The 17,500-nt window shown below is 51.0% G+C and overlaps 1 protein-coding gene across 2 annotated transcripts in view; it reads left to right on the top strand.

The window, feature by feature from the left end:
* Positions 1–17,500, top strand: part of TCERG1L (transcription elongation regulator 1 like) — a 45,269-nt gene that overhangs the window by 12,478 nt on the left and 15,291 nt on the right. For both annotated transcript variants that reach the window (XR_013775017.1, XM_079311989.1), the window contains exons 4-7: positions 865–1,014; positions 14,096–14,218; positions 16,129–16,223; positions 17,183–17,271. Coding sequence is in view for 1 of the 2 variants with exons in the window: in XM_079311989.1 (XP_079168115.1) it covers positions 865–1,014; positions 14,096–14,218; positions 16,129–16,223; positions 17,183–17,271 (457 nt within the window). In the remaining variant the exon portion in view is untranslated. The remainder of the gene's footprint in view (positions 1–864; positions 1,015–14,095; positions 14,219–16,128; positions 16,224–17,182; positions 17,272–17,500) is intronic.

The raw sequence follows: 17,500 nt of genomic DNA, 5'->3' as shown, positions 1-17,500 counted from the left end.
GGCTGCCCCTGGATCCCTGGCAGTGCCCAAGGCCAGGCTGGACACTGGGACAGTGGGAGGTGTCCCTGCCATGGCAGGGGGACACTGGGGGGGATTTGGGGTCCCTCCCACCCCAAACCATTCCTGGGATATTATCCAAAGCCCCTCTGTGTTCTCCTACCTGGAATCTGGGAATACCCCCAGCCCTTGCCAAGCCCATTCCCTGGTTTCCTTGCAGGGAAGGGGAGCTCAGAGGGACAGGAGGCTGCATGAGGAGGGGGATCAGAGGGGGATGTGTCTGCAGGGCTGAGCTTTGCTGGGTGCCATAATGAGCTGATGATTGCTTCATTTTTGAATCCCCAGCTCAGCGTGGAGGGAGCAACAGCTGCTGTTTGTCAGATCTGCTTTGCTCCTCAAGAGTTTCACAGCTCCTGTTCTTGTTTATTTAACATAATTAGCCAAGATTGAGCTCTGAAGGTCTTCCCAGCTGCTGCCAGTGAATGGTGCAGGGCTAAAGGGTGCTCAGGGTGGATTTGGACATTCCTGGGTCCCAGTGGCAGGAATCCCATCCCTGGAGTGTCCCAGGAACTCCTGGAGCTGGCACCGAGTGCTCTGGGCTGGGGACAAGGTGAGGGTTGGTCCAGATTTAAACCTGATGACCCTGCAGGTCTTTTCCAAGGTAAATCATTCTGTGATCCCTGAGCTCTGCACTGAACACAACAAACAGCTAAACCCCATCCCAGCCCTGCTCAGGCTTTGGGGTCTCTCTGGGGGGACACACAGGGCTGGGTGGGCTGTGCTGCACCTTGTGCCAAAATTCCCAGTGCTGAGCATCCCCCAGCCCCCGCCCTGCCCTCCTCTCCCACTCGTGTCTCTGTCCCACAGGTGGATGCCAGAACAGCCTTAAAGCCATGGGTGGCACTCAGAGCCTGGCCCTGGTGTCCCTGGAGCCCGAGCCCCCCCAGGGCCCCCAGCCCTGCCCCCTCCTCACCTTGTCCCCCATCAAGGTGCCCCTGCTGGCCTCGCCCTTCCCAGGTAAGTCCTGCAGCCTGAGCAGTGATCCTGGCACTCAGCTCCTCGTTTTTCTCTGTTATCCCCATCTCTGGGGCAAGGCTGGGCTTTGCACACCTGCCATAAATCAAGTTTATAGGATTCCTTCTATGTGCTGGAGGAGGAGAAAGGGCTGGGGCTGGATTTTGTCACAGCTGTCCTGGCAGGGTGGGAAGGAGGGCAGGGACCCCTCTGTGGGGTCCTTGACCTGGAAAAAGAGCTGAGGAAGGGACTGAAAATGGGAAAAGCAGGTGCAGAAACCTTAAATCCAGCGTGGGCTGCACCCCACACCTGCAGGCTGGGATGTGCTGGGATGTGCTGGGATGTGCTGGGACAGGGAAGGTTTAAACTGCAGGATGGGCCTTTGGATGGGAGATGGGGAAGAAATTCCTCCCCCTGACCCAAAAAGTGACATTGGATTAATGACCTGTGGGGTTAATGACCTGTGACCTTGGGTTAATTTAACAGCCTCCCCACACTCCCCTCATCTGATGTTTATGTTTATTTATTTAAGTTTATGGGTACACACCAGCAATGATCTTTAAAACCCCCCAGATTAAATAATTTCCAGCTTCCATCTCCATGTGTGCTGGTGCCTGGCAGGCTGAGCACTGTGTGTGCCCCAGTTCATTGATTATCCCCTGTTAATTGATTATCCCCTGTTAATTGATTCTCTGGGAGATCAGTGTCCTGCTCCTGCCTGTCCCTCCAACCACAGGGATTTGCTCCATCAATAGTCTTAGGAGTGATTTTTGATTATTTCAGACCTTTGAATGTGGTTAGTTCTGCAGCCTTACAATTAATTCTTGGCAGCCTAATTAGTACCTTGGGGAGCAGCAGGGTGGGAGGTGTGGGAAGGGCACAGGGCAGGATCCAGCCTCTTTTCCACCCTCACAGAGGAAATTCCTTGGAATTCCCTTGGGGGAATCACCAGGAACTTAGGGGAGTGTGCACCTTTAAAAACTCGTTTTTAATACAATTTATTTTGCATTCTGTGATGAAAATCAGAAGCAAATCTAGGAGAGAGAGATGTTTAGGGGATGCAGAGCCAGGGCAGGAGGCTGGGAAGGATCCCAGCTGCAAAAGGGGCTGAGCCTTGGCTCTGCTGCTCTTGGGGGTTGCTCTGCCACTCTGCTGAGCTTAGGAAAACTTGTAATGGTGAAATGAACACATGGCAGAGAGGCAGCATAAAATCCCTGGGTTTAATGGCAACATAAAATGTGGTTTATATGGAATCAAATGGTGGAGCTTGAGGAACCTGCCCAAGGAGTGATCTGGGCTGGAATGGGCAGTGAGGGGGGCTCTGGCCCCCCATTTCTGTGCTCTCTGCTCCCACACCAGGAGAAGGTTCCAGCAATGCCATTTCAGCCCCATTTTTGGGTTAGAATTGCTTTCATCTCCTTCCTTCATTTTGCATCCACTGGTGGTGCTGCTCGTGCATCTCCCAGGCAAATGTTCCCTTAAATATTTCATGGCAGCCTGGCTGTGAGCGTGGATTCTGTGCCAGGTTTAACATAAAGACCCAACAGGAGCTTGTGGAGATGCAGCTCCTCACTGTGCTGCATCTTCCTGTGCTGTGCTGGGGGAGGAAACTTCATTTCCCAGCAGTGCCACGCCAGGGCTGAGTTCTGCCTCAAGGAAACCCTGAATGCACTAAACTGGGCAAACAGCAGAATTTTACCTGCAGTAATTGAGGAATGGGAATCTCCTGCTCTCTAATACCCCTCTGCACTAATGCAGAAAGAAGTGGGTGTTTATTTTCCTCACATGCAGGTTTTAATGGGAGGAGTGAAGAAGGTAAAGATGAGTCTGTGGTTATGGACTCTGTAAATTAGCAACGAGCACAAATATTAAAAAAGGCACCATCTGCCATGGAATCCATTTGCCACCTGTTCCCTGGCTCTCAGCATTATTTAAGGCTTTAGATGGGGTGGTTTAGGCTGCCATGGAGCAGCTGGGAAGTGCCTGAGGTTTTTGCTCTCAGTGCTGTGTGTCAAGCCCAGCTCATGCCAGGTTTGTGTCCGAGCTCTGTCTGTGTCTGTCAGTCCCTGCTTAGCAGGGCTAAGCTTGAGCCAGGCTTAGAGCACCATCAGGGTGGGGTTGGGAGGGAGCTGCTCCTCCTCCAGCAGAAACTGGCCCAGAGTGGCCCCAGAAACTGGGAAGGGGAAAGGTAACAGGCCCTGGAGTTATTCCCATTAAACCCTTGAGCTCAGCCCAAGGTCCTCAAGGAATGTTGGGCTGGGCTGAGCCCTCCAGTGCCATGGCAGGGACACCTCCCACTGCCCCAGGCTGCTCCAGCCCAGTGTCCAGCCTGTTCCTGGAGTTCCAGCATCCCCCAGATGTGTTCTGGCCAACCAGTTTGTTACTGGGAGAACTGGGCTGGGACATTTGTCCAGCTGTGCAGACTGCAGACTCTCTCCTTCCCCCTGTGAGTGGGATGGATTAGCAGCTGCAATCCATGAGGAAAGGCAGCTCTGGGCACTGGGGGCTCCCATCCCTTGGGATCCTCTCAGGGGGAATTCTCCTGCCTTAGTCCAGCCCTTCTGTGCACCCCAATTCCAAGGTACTGGGTGAGCAAAAATGGACAAATTTTGGGAAAACTGCCAATATTCCCAGCAGGAATGTGGTGTTCCTGTCCTGAGGAATTCCCACTGATATTGGGTGAGAAAAAGTGAACAAATTTTGGGAAAGCTGCCAGTATTCCCAGCAAGAATATGATGTTCCTGTCCTGAGGAATTCCTCCTGGTATTGGGTGAGCAAAAGTGAACAATTTTTGGGAAAGCTGCCAATATTCTCAGCAGGAATGTGATGTTCCTGCCCTGAGGAATTCCTACTGATATTGGGTGAGCAAAAATTAACAAATTTTAGGAAAACTGTCAATATTCCATCAGGAGTGTGGTGCCCCTGCCCTGAGCAGCTCCCCCTGATATTGAGTGAGCAAAAGTGAACAAATTTTGGGCAAGCTCTGATCAGGAGTGTGGTGCCCCTGTCCTGAGCAGCTCCCACTGGTATTAGGTGAGCAAAAGTGAACAGTTTTAGGAAAACTGTCAATATTCCATCAGGAATGTGGTGCCCCTGCCCTGATCAGCTCCCCTCTGCCCTGCTGGGTGTCCCTCCTGCCTGGCACTCCCATCCTGGAGATGCTGAGCAGCTCTGCCCAGCTCCCTGGGAATGATCTGCCCGGCTCTAATGCTGGGTAACGAAGCAAGAAAATGAATGTTTATAGTTATTAAAGTGACAACTTCCTCCCCTGGCTAATGGCCAGCACCTCCCCACGCTGGGGGTCCCTGTGTGTGCTGCAGAGGGAGGGTGAGCTGCTGCAGGGCTCACATCTGGGGATGGGAGATGGTCCCAGCTCCTCCTCCCTGCAGGGAATCCCTGCTGGAGCCTGCAGGAGGTGGGATGGTGGCTCCTGGGGTGTGAATTCAGCTTTTTTGCGTCACCCAGGCAGGCACAGCTCTGTGACATTTGTGCCCCAGCCATGGGGAGTTTGTTGGTGCCTCTGCAGGGATGGAGCAGAGTGGATTTATGGATCACAGTGCCTCTATTCCAATGGGATTCCTGAGGCTTTGGGGTGTCTGGGGAGCAGGGACAGGACCTGAGGGGCAGGCTGGACATCAGGGAAAGGTCACAGCTCTGCTTAGGCCAGGCTCAGGGTTGAGCAGCTGCTCCCATGGCTGTTCCAGGAGAGGCTCCCAGTGCCTGGGATGCAATACAAGCTATTTACAAAAGGAAAAATATCAATACCCCAGTGGCACTTACAAAAGACAAACAACCCAAACCCTCTCAGTCGTGCCCAGCTTGGTAAATGTCATGGAAGTCAGAGTTAATTTACTGTGTCTGTAAGTGCTGCTAAAGCAGCAGTGGGTTCCTGGGGGCACAGTGGTGCTGAGCAGTTTCAGCCAGGTCTCAGGAGCTGCAGTTCTCTGTTCAATCCCTGCCAGGTGGGATCTCCCCAGCCAGGTGTGCAGGGCTGGCTCTGGGGCAGGAGTTTGTATTTTTATTTTCCCCGAGTCCCTCTGGGGAGCTTGGGCTGCCCTTGGGCAGATTGGGCTCTTCTTTCTGTTCAGCCTCAAATTAATTCAGATTTGTGTGGCTTACTAAAACTGGATGTGTTTCTTGAAAATGGAGCAGAAGTCTGAGAAGGAAAATCCAAAGTGAGTGACACAAAGCAGAAAGGCTGGGAAGGATGATGGGATCATTCCTTGCTTGTCCCTCTGCAGAAGAGGAATGAATGAGAATTCCTGGGAGAATTCCAGGAACCAGAGCTGAGGGAACACCTTGTTTTGGTGGCTGCTGCTGCATCCTTACATTTATTTCTGCAGTGAAACCTTTGGGAGCTGTGCATGTGTGGCCAGTGGTGCTGGATGCAGAACAATCCCCAGTGGGTGTTCAGTGGTGCCCAGCAGGAATATTGGGGGGCTTGGAGGGGGAACAAGGGAGCAAATCCTGCTGTACAAGGTGGGGGTGATGCTGCTTTGTTTGCTTTTGTCTTGCTTGTTAGTGAGGGGAAAAAAGCACTTGTTAAAAATTGCTTTTTATGTGTTCAGCCAACTTTATCACTCATCTTTCTGGGGGCTGGTTTTGGTGCTGTAAAATGAAGCCTCAGGGTGGATTTGAACTGGTACATCCCCAATGTTTGGCCTGAATCAGGGCTGGATGAGGGGGAAAATCAGTGCAAACTAAACCTGATGGGGGAAGGAATTCCACAAATTCCAGAACCTCAGTGGATTCATCTCCACTCTCAGGACTGGGAGCTCCTGGTGCAACTCTCAGCATTCCCTGGGACCGAGAGCTGAGCAAACCACAAAACATCCTTTGAACCATCCAAAAACACTGCTGCACTTCACCTTGGGGGCCAAAATTAATGCAGAAATACCTGATTGGGAGTTTGTTGTGAAGGAATAGAAATTCCAGGGCACCATGGCACGACCTGGGGGGGTCTGCAAGGCTGAGAGCTCAGGATTTGTAATTATTATTATTATTATTATTATTATTATTATTATTATTATTACTATTATTATTATTGTTTTTGTTGTTTCATTATTATTGTACTATTATTATTATTATTGTACTATTATTATTGTATTATTATATTATTGTACTATTATTATTGTATTATTATTATTATTATTATTACTATTATTTCTTTAATATTATTATTATTTCATTATTATTATTATTCCTCCAATCAAACATCTCTTCCTGTTCAGCCCCTTGGAAGGTGGGAACCAAATCCACAGGGATTTTCCTGGTGTTTTACCCAGTTTTGCTTTGAGCTCTGGATGTTTCCTGGGGGCCTCCCCCTGTTCCTCAGTCAGGCCCCACTAAAGTGTAAAGAAATGTAACGAGGCAAAATGAATCTTCTTCCTTGGCCAGAATATAAATAAGGGATACTAATTACATTTCCTAATTTTAAGTGTGCCACAGGAGCTTCCCCAGAGTACTGGATGGAATTTCAGGGGTTTTTTTTGCACTCTCAGCTGTGTTGGCACATTCAGGACGTGGTTTTGTTGTGTCATTCCCAAAATTTCTCCTGCCAGCCCCTGTCCCACACAGTTCCCTCTGTGCTGCCAAGAACCTGGGACCCCAAACCTGACTCAGGAGCCACCCTAAAAAAGGAGCAGGAGAGTTTTTCACATCCCTGCTTCCTGCCTGGCTGGGGTCAAAATCCCAAACCTCATTTCTGACTGAAATCCTCCCAGAGGGAGCATTTGGAGATGTCACTCCAAAACACAGAGGATTGGTTTGTGCAGGAATAATGGCTGAGGTGCCCCAAAATTCAGTGTATTGTCTCAATTCCACCCCACAGCCAGGAGAGGGGAATCTGCTGCTGGAGTCTGTGTGAGGCTGGAGAAGAATGTAAAAATTGGGGAGATGGGGCTGGGTGGAGCAGTGAGAGGGGCTGTGTGGGGTGATTATCACCATCCCCATCCCAATCCTCATCCTCATCACCATCCCCATCCTCATCCCAGCACAGCCCCATTCCCCCAATCCCCATTCCCCATTCTCCATTCCCCATTCCCCATTCCCCATTCCCCATTCCCCCATTCCCCCATTCCCCCAATCCCCATTCCCCATTCCCCCAATCCCCATTCCCCATTCCCCATTCCCCATTTCCCAATCCCCATTCCCCATTCCCCATCCCCATCCCCATTCCCATTCCCATTCCCATTCCCCCATTCCCCAATCCCCATTCCCCATTCCCCCATTCCCATTCCCATTCCCCCATTTCCCTATTCCCCATTCCCCATTCCCATTCCCATTCCCATTCCCATTCCCATTCCCCATTCCCCATTCCCATTCCCATTCCCATTCCCCCATTCCCCCATTCCCCAATCCCCATTCCCCAATCCCCATTCCCCATTCCCCATTCCCCATTCCCCCATTCCCCATTCCCCATTCCCCCATTCCCCCATTCCCCATTCCCCATTCCCCACTCCCCCAATCCCCATTCCCCATTCCCCGTTCCCCATTCCCATTCCCATTCCCATTCCCATTCCCCCATTCCCCATTCCCCCCATTCCCCCCATTCCCCCATTCCCCCAATCCCCATTCCCCATTCCCCCCCTTCCCCCATTCCCCCAATCCCCATTCCCATTCCCATTCCCCATTCCCCATTCCCCATTCCCCATTCCCCATTTCCATTCCCCATTTCCCCCTTTCCCCATTCCCCATTCCCCATTCCCCATTCCCCATTCCCCATTCCCATTCCCCATTCCCCATTCCCCATTCCCATTCCCCATTCCCCATTCCCATTCCCCATTCCCATTCCCCATTCCCCATTCCCCCATTCCCCATTCCCCCATTCCCCCATTCCCCATCCCCATTCCCCATTCCCCAATCCCCATTCCCATTCCCCCATTCCCCCATTCCCCATTCCCATTCCCCATTCCCCCAATCCCCATTCCCCATTCCCCATTCCCATTCCCATTCCCATTCCCCATTCCCATTCCCCCATTCCCCATTCCCCCATTCCCCATTCCCCCATTCCCCTGCTCAGGCTCTGGGCTCCTCCAGCCCTGCTGCCCAATTTTCTGTGATGGCTCCATGAATAATTCCAGAAGAGTCTTTGAGGTCACCAGGGTCAGCAGCTGCTGCTCAGAACCTGCCCAAAAATCCAATATAAGCTTTTTTTCCCTCCCAATTTGGAGACTCCATTAAGGTCTGTAATGCAGCAGGGAGATCTCAGTGGAGTTTTACACGTGCAGGAACCACTGGAAAAACTCTCCAGTCACTCTCTGAGCTGGGTCCTGCTCATGCTGGTGCAGTTAAATAAGAAAAGCTGAGTTTTACTCTGGATCAGGAACATCCTGAGCTGGGAGGGTCCAGCAATCTGGCTCAGCAATCCTGCAAAATAAAACGTCAGGAAATGAATCCACAAACAGCAGAGGTTTGTGTCCCAGAGGAGGCAGAGGAGTCCTTTTGCTTTATTCCAATAAAGGGAGAGGCCATGGGGCATCCCCTGGGGTCTCTCAGATTTTTGGGGGACTCAGCCTCCTTTTATCCCAATTCCCTCTCTCTGTCCCCATTGCTGAGGTACTTGAGAGGCACAGACTGCCCAAACCCTGACACTGAGATTCCCCTCATGGACAACCCTCCCTTTGCATTTTTAATTCTTACAGAATTCATGGTTTTCCCCCATTGCTTCTTTCATCTCCCAATATCCAATTTCATTTCTCAGCAAACCTGCAGTTTGTTTGTAAAGGCAAATATGTTTTTCCATTCATCAATGATTCCTCTGAGGAATGTTTAAGCTGGGACTCTGCAGTTTTCCCAGTTCTGCAGCAGGGCAATCAGAGCTGGTTGTCCCTGTGGGGTGGCAGAGAGGGGCAGGACACTTCACAGGGTTTTGGGGGATTTTCATGTCCCTAATCCCAGCAGCTTTGGGGTGTGGGGCTCTGCTGGTGCTGCCACTGATGGAATCACTGAATAATTTCTTTTTCAGGGAACCTTTAAAGGTTATGCTGTCCCACAGCCCTCAGTGCCCTCCCTCAGGGCAGGGAGCATTTCCCTGGCTTGGTTTAGCATTTCAAGCATCCACAGTGCAGGACAGAACTGTAAGATCTGGCTGGATGTGACACTCGGCTTCCAGGGGGTTGATTTGGTTTGATTTCACTTTGCTTTGAAGCCTCTGTGCCTTCCCTCGATTTGCTGCTCATTTGGTGGAAATTGCAGAAAGCCAGGTTGTTAAAAGAAGAGAAAGTGGAGAGGGAGGTTTTCCCCCAGCACAGCTCCTTGCAGAAGGTGCTGATTGTCACTTAGCCCTGACTCTGCAGATTTCCAGGAATTCTTGCTGACTTCCCATCTCCCTTCCCGCTCCAATAAACAACTTACTCCAGCATTCACCAGTTCCTGGAGTGGTTATGGCAATGCATATTGAAATGAGAGCTCCAAATTATCCTGCAGGAGCAGGATGGGGAGGGCTGGGAGCCTGCAGGGGCTGGGGATTGCTGGAGATCCAGAATCATGGATGGTTTGGGATGGGCTGGGATGACCTGAAATCCCATCCAGGGCCATGGGAGGGTCCCCCAGCCCAGGGTGATAATTGTCTTGTGGAACAGGCTGCTGATGTCTCTCCATGGTTTTGTTCTGCTGTACACTGATTTATCTGGGCACAAATCTCTCTCCAGCTGTAGTTCTGTGCCTCATGCTTTTATTTTTCATTTCACCAATGACACGAGACCCTTCACTAATTTTCTGACCTCTTTTCAGGGCAATTTATTCATCTGATGGGATCCAGTGGGGTGACTTGGCTTCTACACCATCAATTTTAAACTAAAAAAACCCAAAGCATTTCAGTGCCAAAATGCAGAGGCAGCTCCTGCTTCTCCCAGTGCCTGTGCCAGGCTCTGCCTTTCCAGGGACAAACATCCCTGCTGCTGTCACCTCTCCCCTCCAGCTCCTGTCATTCTCCTCTGCTCCACCCCAGGTCACAAATGGATTCTTTTTGTTACTTTCCAGTGCAGCAGAAAAGCAGCACTTCAGTAGAAATTTCCTTTTTTTTTCAGTTTAAAAATGGGAAAACCCAAACAAACAGAAACCACAGGAGAGATTGATGGAGGAGTGCAGAGCAGTTGGGGCAATTCTGCCAAAACCAGAGATGCTGCCAACGTTCCTGGTTGGGCAGGAGGTTAAAAATCCTGATTTATAAACTTTCCTCCATGCTGGTTTAGATCAGGAATTAGGGAAGGTTTTTTGTGGAAGGGTTGTAAAGCACTGGAACAGGGAATGGTGGAATCTCCATCTCTGGAGGGGTTTCAGAGCCCAGGGATGTGGCACTGGGGACATGGTGTGATGGTGGCCCTGCTGGTGCTGCTGCCTGGACTTCTCCAGCTGCAGTGACTCTGTGACCTCCTGATCCCAGCTGCTGCTGGTGGCACCCACCTTGGGGCTGGCAATGGCCAAATTCCCCCTGAGTGAATCCCAGCAGTGACAGAATTGGATGAGATGTGGATTTATTCTGGTTCTTTGTCCCCACACATCCTGCACCCCAATCTCCTCCTGGAATGGGCAAATTCCTGCAAAGTGAATTCCAGCAGTGCCAGAATTGGATGAGATGAGGATGAATTTTGATTCTCTCTCCCCACACCCTGCACCCCAGTCTCCTGGAACATCCCTGAGCACTAGGCTGGGTTTGCTGCTGGGCTGGGCTTAGCTCAGGCAGGAGCTCTGTGCTGCTGCTGCCCAGAGCTCAGGGTTATTCTCTTTTCTGGCAGCAGCTCTCAACTCTGCCCTGGTTCTTTCCCTCAGTGCAAGCCCAGATCCCGTGGGAGCCATGAATGGGTTAATGGGAAAGGCTGCCAGGGGTTTTATGGCTGCAGCTCAGGCAGGGATTTCACTGCTGGCACTGTGAGCTCCCCACTCTGAGCTGGCAATTGCAGGCTCTGCTCACATCCCACGGGGCCAAACCTGAGACATTTCAGTGCCTTGGACTCAGGGAGGGGCTGGGGACAAATCTGCTGGGGACAAATCTGTGCTGGGGACAGAGCACCCTCCCCTGCAACCCCCTCCTGTCCCTGTCACCTTCTGTCCCTCCTCACCCTGTCCCTGCCACCTCCTCCTGTCCCTGTCACCTTTCCTTGTGCTTCTGACCTTCTCCTGTCCCTGTCACCTGTCCCTGTCCCTGTCACCTTCTCCTGCCCCTGCTCACCCCTGTCCTTCTGACCTTCTGTCCCTGCTCACCCTGGCCCTGTCACCCTGTCCCTGTCGCCTTTCCCTGTCCATCTGACCTTCTCCAGTCCCTCCCACCTTCTCCAGTCCCTTCTCACCCCTGTCCTGACCATCTCCTGTCCCTGTCACCCTGTCCCTGTCACCCTGTCCCTGTCACCCTGTCCCTGGGGAAGGTTTTTGCTGCCAGGGGGACAGAGCAGGTGGGGCTGTGGATCTGGGGGTCCCAGCCCAGGTCTCCCCTCTGGATCCCATCATCAGCCACACAAATCAGGGCAGGGCATCCTCAGATTTCTTGCCCTTCCCCTTCTGCCTTGGCTCCTCATCCCTGATGCAGCTCATGCAAGTGTGGGTGGCTCTGTGCTTGGAGAATGCAGGGAAATGCTGGAACAGTCTCAGGATGGACAGATGTGCTCCAAAGGCCTTGTTGGCCTCCCTGGCTCTGCAGTCACCCAAAATCTCACAGTGAAGAGCATTTTCCTCCTCTCTCCCCTCCTCAGGATTGTTTAGAGTATTATTGGCCTCAATGTAATCATGAAGCACTTGGAGTGTGGGTTCACATCCAGGTGTAATTCCAGCCCAGGTTATGTTCAGTTCACACCAGAGGCTGATATTGCATCGTGACATTCAACTCCATCCAGGCTTTATTTTGTATTCCAAAGCCATCCATTGCAAAGACTGCTCTTCATAAGCACAAAGAGCTCCAAAGCATAAATATTTATTCCTTAAAGGTTAAGATTGCCTTAAATCATTCCTGCTTATTTGGTGAGCTGCAGTTATAATTAAAATAAGCAGTTGAACCCGATCTGCATGTATGAAGTGCATATATATGTGTATATAAATATATATTTATATATACTTGACTCTGGTGAGGGTGGAAGCTGTGGGATAATTGCTTCCATCACATCAAAAGATGCACTGATATTGTTCCTGGATTGGATAATAAATCAACAGAAAGAAGCAGCTGAAATTACATAATGGCAAGTCACGTTTGAGCAGGCGGCAGCGAGGAGGAGAGCGAGCAGAGCTGGCTGCAAGTGCAGGGATAATTATGCAAGTGGTGGAAATTGTCCCAGTTGTGTGGGTGTAGAGAAGCCATGGAACCAAAGAATGGGGTTTGGAGCAGCCTGGGGCAGTGGAAGGTGGGATTTAGGGTGTCTCCAAGCCAAACCAGCCTGGGGTTGTGTGTTCTGTGCTGGATATTGTGCTGTGGCAGCTGGGAATGCAGGGGTTAATTATGCAAGTGGAAATTATCCTAATTTTGGGATGGAACCCAAGGACAGGGTTTGGAGCAGCCTGGGGCAGTGGAAGGTGGCTCTGGGTGGGATTTAGGGTCCCTCCAACCCAAACCAGTCTGGGGTTGTGGCTCTGTGCTGGAATTGCAGGGACACAGACCCGTGGGGATGTTCAGGCTGTGTCAGAGGGCTCTGCTCAGACTGAGGGTTTCAGAGATGATCCAAGCTGCTCCAGGACGTGGAGGATTTGGGGTGGGAGCTGTTTGGTAGCCTGGGAGTGGCTGGTGAAAGGAAAGGGCAGGAAATCCTGCAGCCTGTGTTGGGAATTGTGTCACTCCCAGCCACAGCAGGGATGTGTCTGTGCAGGGACATGGGGACAGCTGGATTTACCCTGGCAGAGGCTGGGGCTGTGTGCTTCAGCTTCTGAGGAACTTGTGCCCAGTTAATTGGAAATAAATGCTGATATAAATGGAATAAATCTGAGGTTTGACCTCAGATTTGGCAGCAGCCAAGAATTCTGCAGGACTGGGGAGCCCGGTTTAGCTGGCCTGGCTCTAGCAGCAGCCCTGGCTTAGTGATTATTTGCTCATGAATAATTCACATGAGCAAATCTGAGAGTTTCTGGTTTGGCCTTGTCCAAGCAGATTGTGAATCCCTGGATAAAGCTGCACTTTTAAACTATTGGCAAAATAATTTCCTGTGGACAGAGTGGGACACAAAGAAGTTGTGCTGAGTAACAGTGAAACCAGAGGAGTGTTATTTAAAATGAGAGCACTGATCTTGCTGTGACCTGCTGGGAGGGCATTGATCTGCCCTGGCAGATTCTTACTTTGAGGGCCACATTTTCATTGATTTTGAATTTCTGGCACTGTTTATTGGCTGAGAATCCCTGGGCATCGTGGCTAGGAATTGAGCTGAGCACAAACCTTGTTTTAACCTGTGCTGGGGGCAGGGGATGTGCTCAGCAGGTGAATTCACTAATTCACTGAATCCCTGAGGATGGAGAAGCTCCCTGAGATCCCCAAGGGCAGCTGCTGGTGCAGCACCCACTGACCACTGACCACGGCCACGAGTGCCACCCGTGCCTTGCTGTCCCTTTGTGGTCACCAGAACTGATGCCTGGAAGGGCTGAGCTGGAATAGAGACCAGGCAGAGCAAAAGGAATGAAACAGGAATTTATTGAAAGGATTCACCTTGGGCAGTGCAGAGCCTGGCTGGGGCTGCACCCAAATCAAACCCCAGATGGATCCTGGTCACGAGTTTTGCATTTTGATAAGTTTTGGTTTGTTACATATTGGAGTCAATTCTCCAAGCACAGCCCCAGGCTGTGAAGTCTCAGCCCCCCTGGCTTGCCCCCTTCCCTTGCCATTGTTTCTGCTTTTTGGGTACCAGTTGTCCTTGATTCTCCAGCTAGAAAGGAATTGTTTTATTTAATTGTCCTATGAAGAGAGCTTACTAACACCTAACCTGAAGCTTCAGAGTTACACACTAAGCAGCAGAGATTCTGAAAAATAGAAAATCTGAGACCAAAGGCATCACCACGAGCTGGGTAAGCAAGCCAAGGCTTTAAAGGGAATCTTTATTTACCAGGGCAAAACTCCACTCTTCCACTCTTCTTCCTTCCTCTCCACTTGTACCCTTCCCTTCTGGCCTGCTGGCAGGTTCTGCCCCCAGGCTGGACGCTGCCGTGGGCCCCTTGGTGCCAGCACAGGTCACCCGTGTCACCCGTGTCACCGCGCCCGGCGTCACCCTCGTCACCAAGCTGATGGAGCAGGCACGGCCAGGTGGGTGCTGCTGTGGCTGGAGCCTGGGAGTGATCCCATGGCTGGAGCCTGTGAATGATCCCATGGCTGGAGCCTGGGAGTGATCCCATGGCTGGAACCTGTGAGTGATCCCATGGCTGGAGCCTGGGAGTGATCCCATGGCTGGAGCCTGTGAATGATCCCATGGCTGGAGCCTGTGAATGATCCCATGGGTGGAGCCTGAGTGTGATCCCATGGCTGGAGCCTGGGAGTGATCCCATGGCTGGAATCTGAGTGTGATCCCATGGCTGGAATCTGAGTGTGATCCCATGGGTGGAACCTGTGAGTGATCCCATGGGTGGAACCTGTGAGTGATCCCATGGCTGGAGCCTGTGAGTGATCCCATGGGTGGAACCTGTGAGTGATCCCATGGCTGGAACCTGTGAGTGATCCCATGGGTGGAACCTGTGAATGATCCCATGGCTGGAATCTGAGTGTGATCCCATGGCTGGAACCTGTGAATGATCCCATGGCTGGAGCCTGTGAGTGATCCCATGGCTGGAGCCTGTGAATGATCCCATGGCTGGAACCTGTGAGTGATCCCATGGCTGGAATCTGAGTGTGATCCCATGGCTGGAGCCTGTGAGTGATCCCATGGCTGGAATCTGAGTGTGATCCCATGGCTGGAATCTGAGTGTGATCCCATGGGTGGAGCCTGGGAGTGATCCCATGGGTGGAACCTGTGAGTGATCCCATGGTTGGAACCTGTGAGTGATCCCATGGCTGGAATCTGAGTGTGATCCCATGGCTGGAACCTGTGAGTGATCCCATGGCTGGAATCTGAGTGTGATCCCATGGCTGGAATCTGAGTGTGATCCCATGGGTGGAGCCTGGGAGTGATCCCATGGGTGGAACCTGTGAGTGATCCCATGGTTGGAACCTGTGAGTGATCCCATGGCTGGAATCTGAGTGTGATCCCATGGCTGGAGCCTGGGAGTGAACCCATGGCTGGAACCTGTGAGTGATCCCATGGCTGGAGCCTGTGAATGATCCCATGGCTGGAGCCTGTGAGTGATCCCATGGGTGTGTGTGTGTGATTCCACTCTTCTTCTGTTTCTTCTTCTATTTATTTCTTCTTCTATTTCTTCTTCCATTTCTTCTATTTCTTCTTCCATTTCTTCTTCCATTTCTTTTTCCATTTCTTCTTCCATTTCTTCTTCTATTTCTCCCATTACTTCTATTTCTTCTATTTCTTCTTCGTCTTTGTCTTCTTCGTCTTCATCTTCGTCTTCTTCTTCGTCTCCTCCTCTTCCTTCTTCCTCTATTTCTTCTATTTCTTCTATTTCTTCTTCTTCATCTTCTTCTCCTCCTCCTTCTTCTCCTTCTTCTTCTTCTTCCTCCTCCTTTTCCTTTCCTCCTTTCCTTTTTCCTCTTCCATTTCTTCTTCTATATCTCCCACCCCAATAGAGGGGATTTTATTCACAAATCATCCAATCAGCTAAAACCACAAATCTGAAACATTCTTCCTACACCTATCAGAGCTAAATTCTAAAGTATGTCAGTCCTTACCATAATTCACACACACAGTTTTATTTATTCACATAAGTGGTTCTAGCTTTTCTATCTAGAAATGCAACCAATGTTCTGCTATGTTTTTGTTATATTTGGGGCTAAGTTACTGAGTTTTAACCTGGCTCTTGGGCTTTTTACTCTCTTAAGCCACCTAAAGTATATTTTTATTTTTTTAAAACTAAAACTGAACATTTCTACTTTATGTCTATGTGGTTTAATAATTTTTAATTTTTCTAAAGGCTTTAACTTAATTCTTGTATTTTTTTTTTCTCTCTCTGATGGACTCAGACTTTTATGTTACAGAAACCAGCATGTTTTCCTCAGCAGTTTTGCCTTGCTGTGAGTTTCTCTCCCATTCAAAAGCTCCTTTCCCCTCCCAGATGGTGTCAAGGAATTGAGCAGAGCCTCCTGCCCGCCGACCCTGATCCTGCACACAGAGAGGAAAAGTGTCCCCAGGGGCAGGGACAGTGACAAGGTCAGTCCTGAGCCCCCGGGAGCCCCTGGGCTCAAAACTGGGCCAGGGTGGGGACTGGCTGTGCTGGACCCTCAGGACCCTCCCCGCAGTGGATTTTGGACAGTTCATTTATCTTGGGGCTGGGCAGGAGCTCTGGCATTGTCAGAGGGTTGGGGGGACACTCAGGGCTGGGTTGTTCCCCATGGAATCCCAACTTTGGGATTGAAGGGACCCCAAATCCCCCCCAGTGCCTCCCTGCCATGGCAGGGACACCTCCCAGTGTCCAGCCTGGCCTTGGGCAGTGCCAGAGGTCCAGGGCCAGCCACAGCAACTCTGGGAATTCCATCCCAGCCAGGGAACAATTCCTGCCCAAAATCCCACCCAGCCCTGGCAGTGGGAAACCATTCCCTGTGTCTGTCCCTCCATCCCTTGTCCAAAATCTTTCTCCATTTTTTCTTGTTGGCTCATTCAGGCACTGGAAGAGGCCTTTGGAACAACTAATTAATGTGATTAATGACAGTTAATGTCATTAAGCAGAAGCCACTTTATTGTTCACTTCATGCCTTACTTACACAATTTTAAACCACTGTCCATGCAATCACACATTTTTTGATTGGTGTCTTTACTTTGTTCACTCACTTTGCAGGAAATATGATTGGTTACAGTGCAGTGCTTCACTGCCCACCTTTATTTGAGTCCTTGCCATCTTGCTATTCTGTTTTTACCCAATTTAGCACAATTTCTGTTCCAGTAGCCTTGACAAATTGCAGAGTGTTTGATAAGAACACCTAAAAACGGCTTGGCTGGTTCTCCTGGTACAAACTGTGACCATGGTGCTACAGAGGCATTTTTGGAACTCCCAGAGGCAGCTGGGTGTCCCTAAAGCCTCTCCTGGAATTCTGCCCATGGGGGTGACCCCCTCCAGGCTGTGGGGTGCTCTGTGTCCCTGCTCCACGTGTGCCTCCCCTCTGTCTCTGCAGGATCACTCCTTCAAGCTGCTGGGCCAGGCTGACGGCGCTGCCAAGGGGAACAAGCCCGTGGCATCCACCCCAGTGCCAGGATCCCCGTGGTGAGCACTGCCAGGACCCTCCCAAGCCCCCTCCTGGCTGCCACAGAGCTGCCAGGACCTGGCTGGGCTCTGCTGCAGCTCCTGGCACTCTGCTCTGCCTGGGAATTGTGGCCTCAGGAGACGTGGGAGGCACAGCCAGACCTGGGCTCTGCCTGGCTGCTGCTTGGCTTGAGCTGAGAGGAAAAACAGCATCATTGAGGCTGGTTTATTGTTCATCTTTCCTTTTCCT

Source organism: Erithacus rubecula (assembly GCF_903797595.1).
Source record: "Erithacus rubecula genome assembly, chromosome: 9".
NCBI lineage: Eukaryota > Metazoa > Chordata > Aves > Passeriformes > Muscicapidae > Erithacus > Erithacus rubecula.
This window is presented reverse-complemented; position numbering and strand designations above follow the sequence as displayed.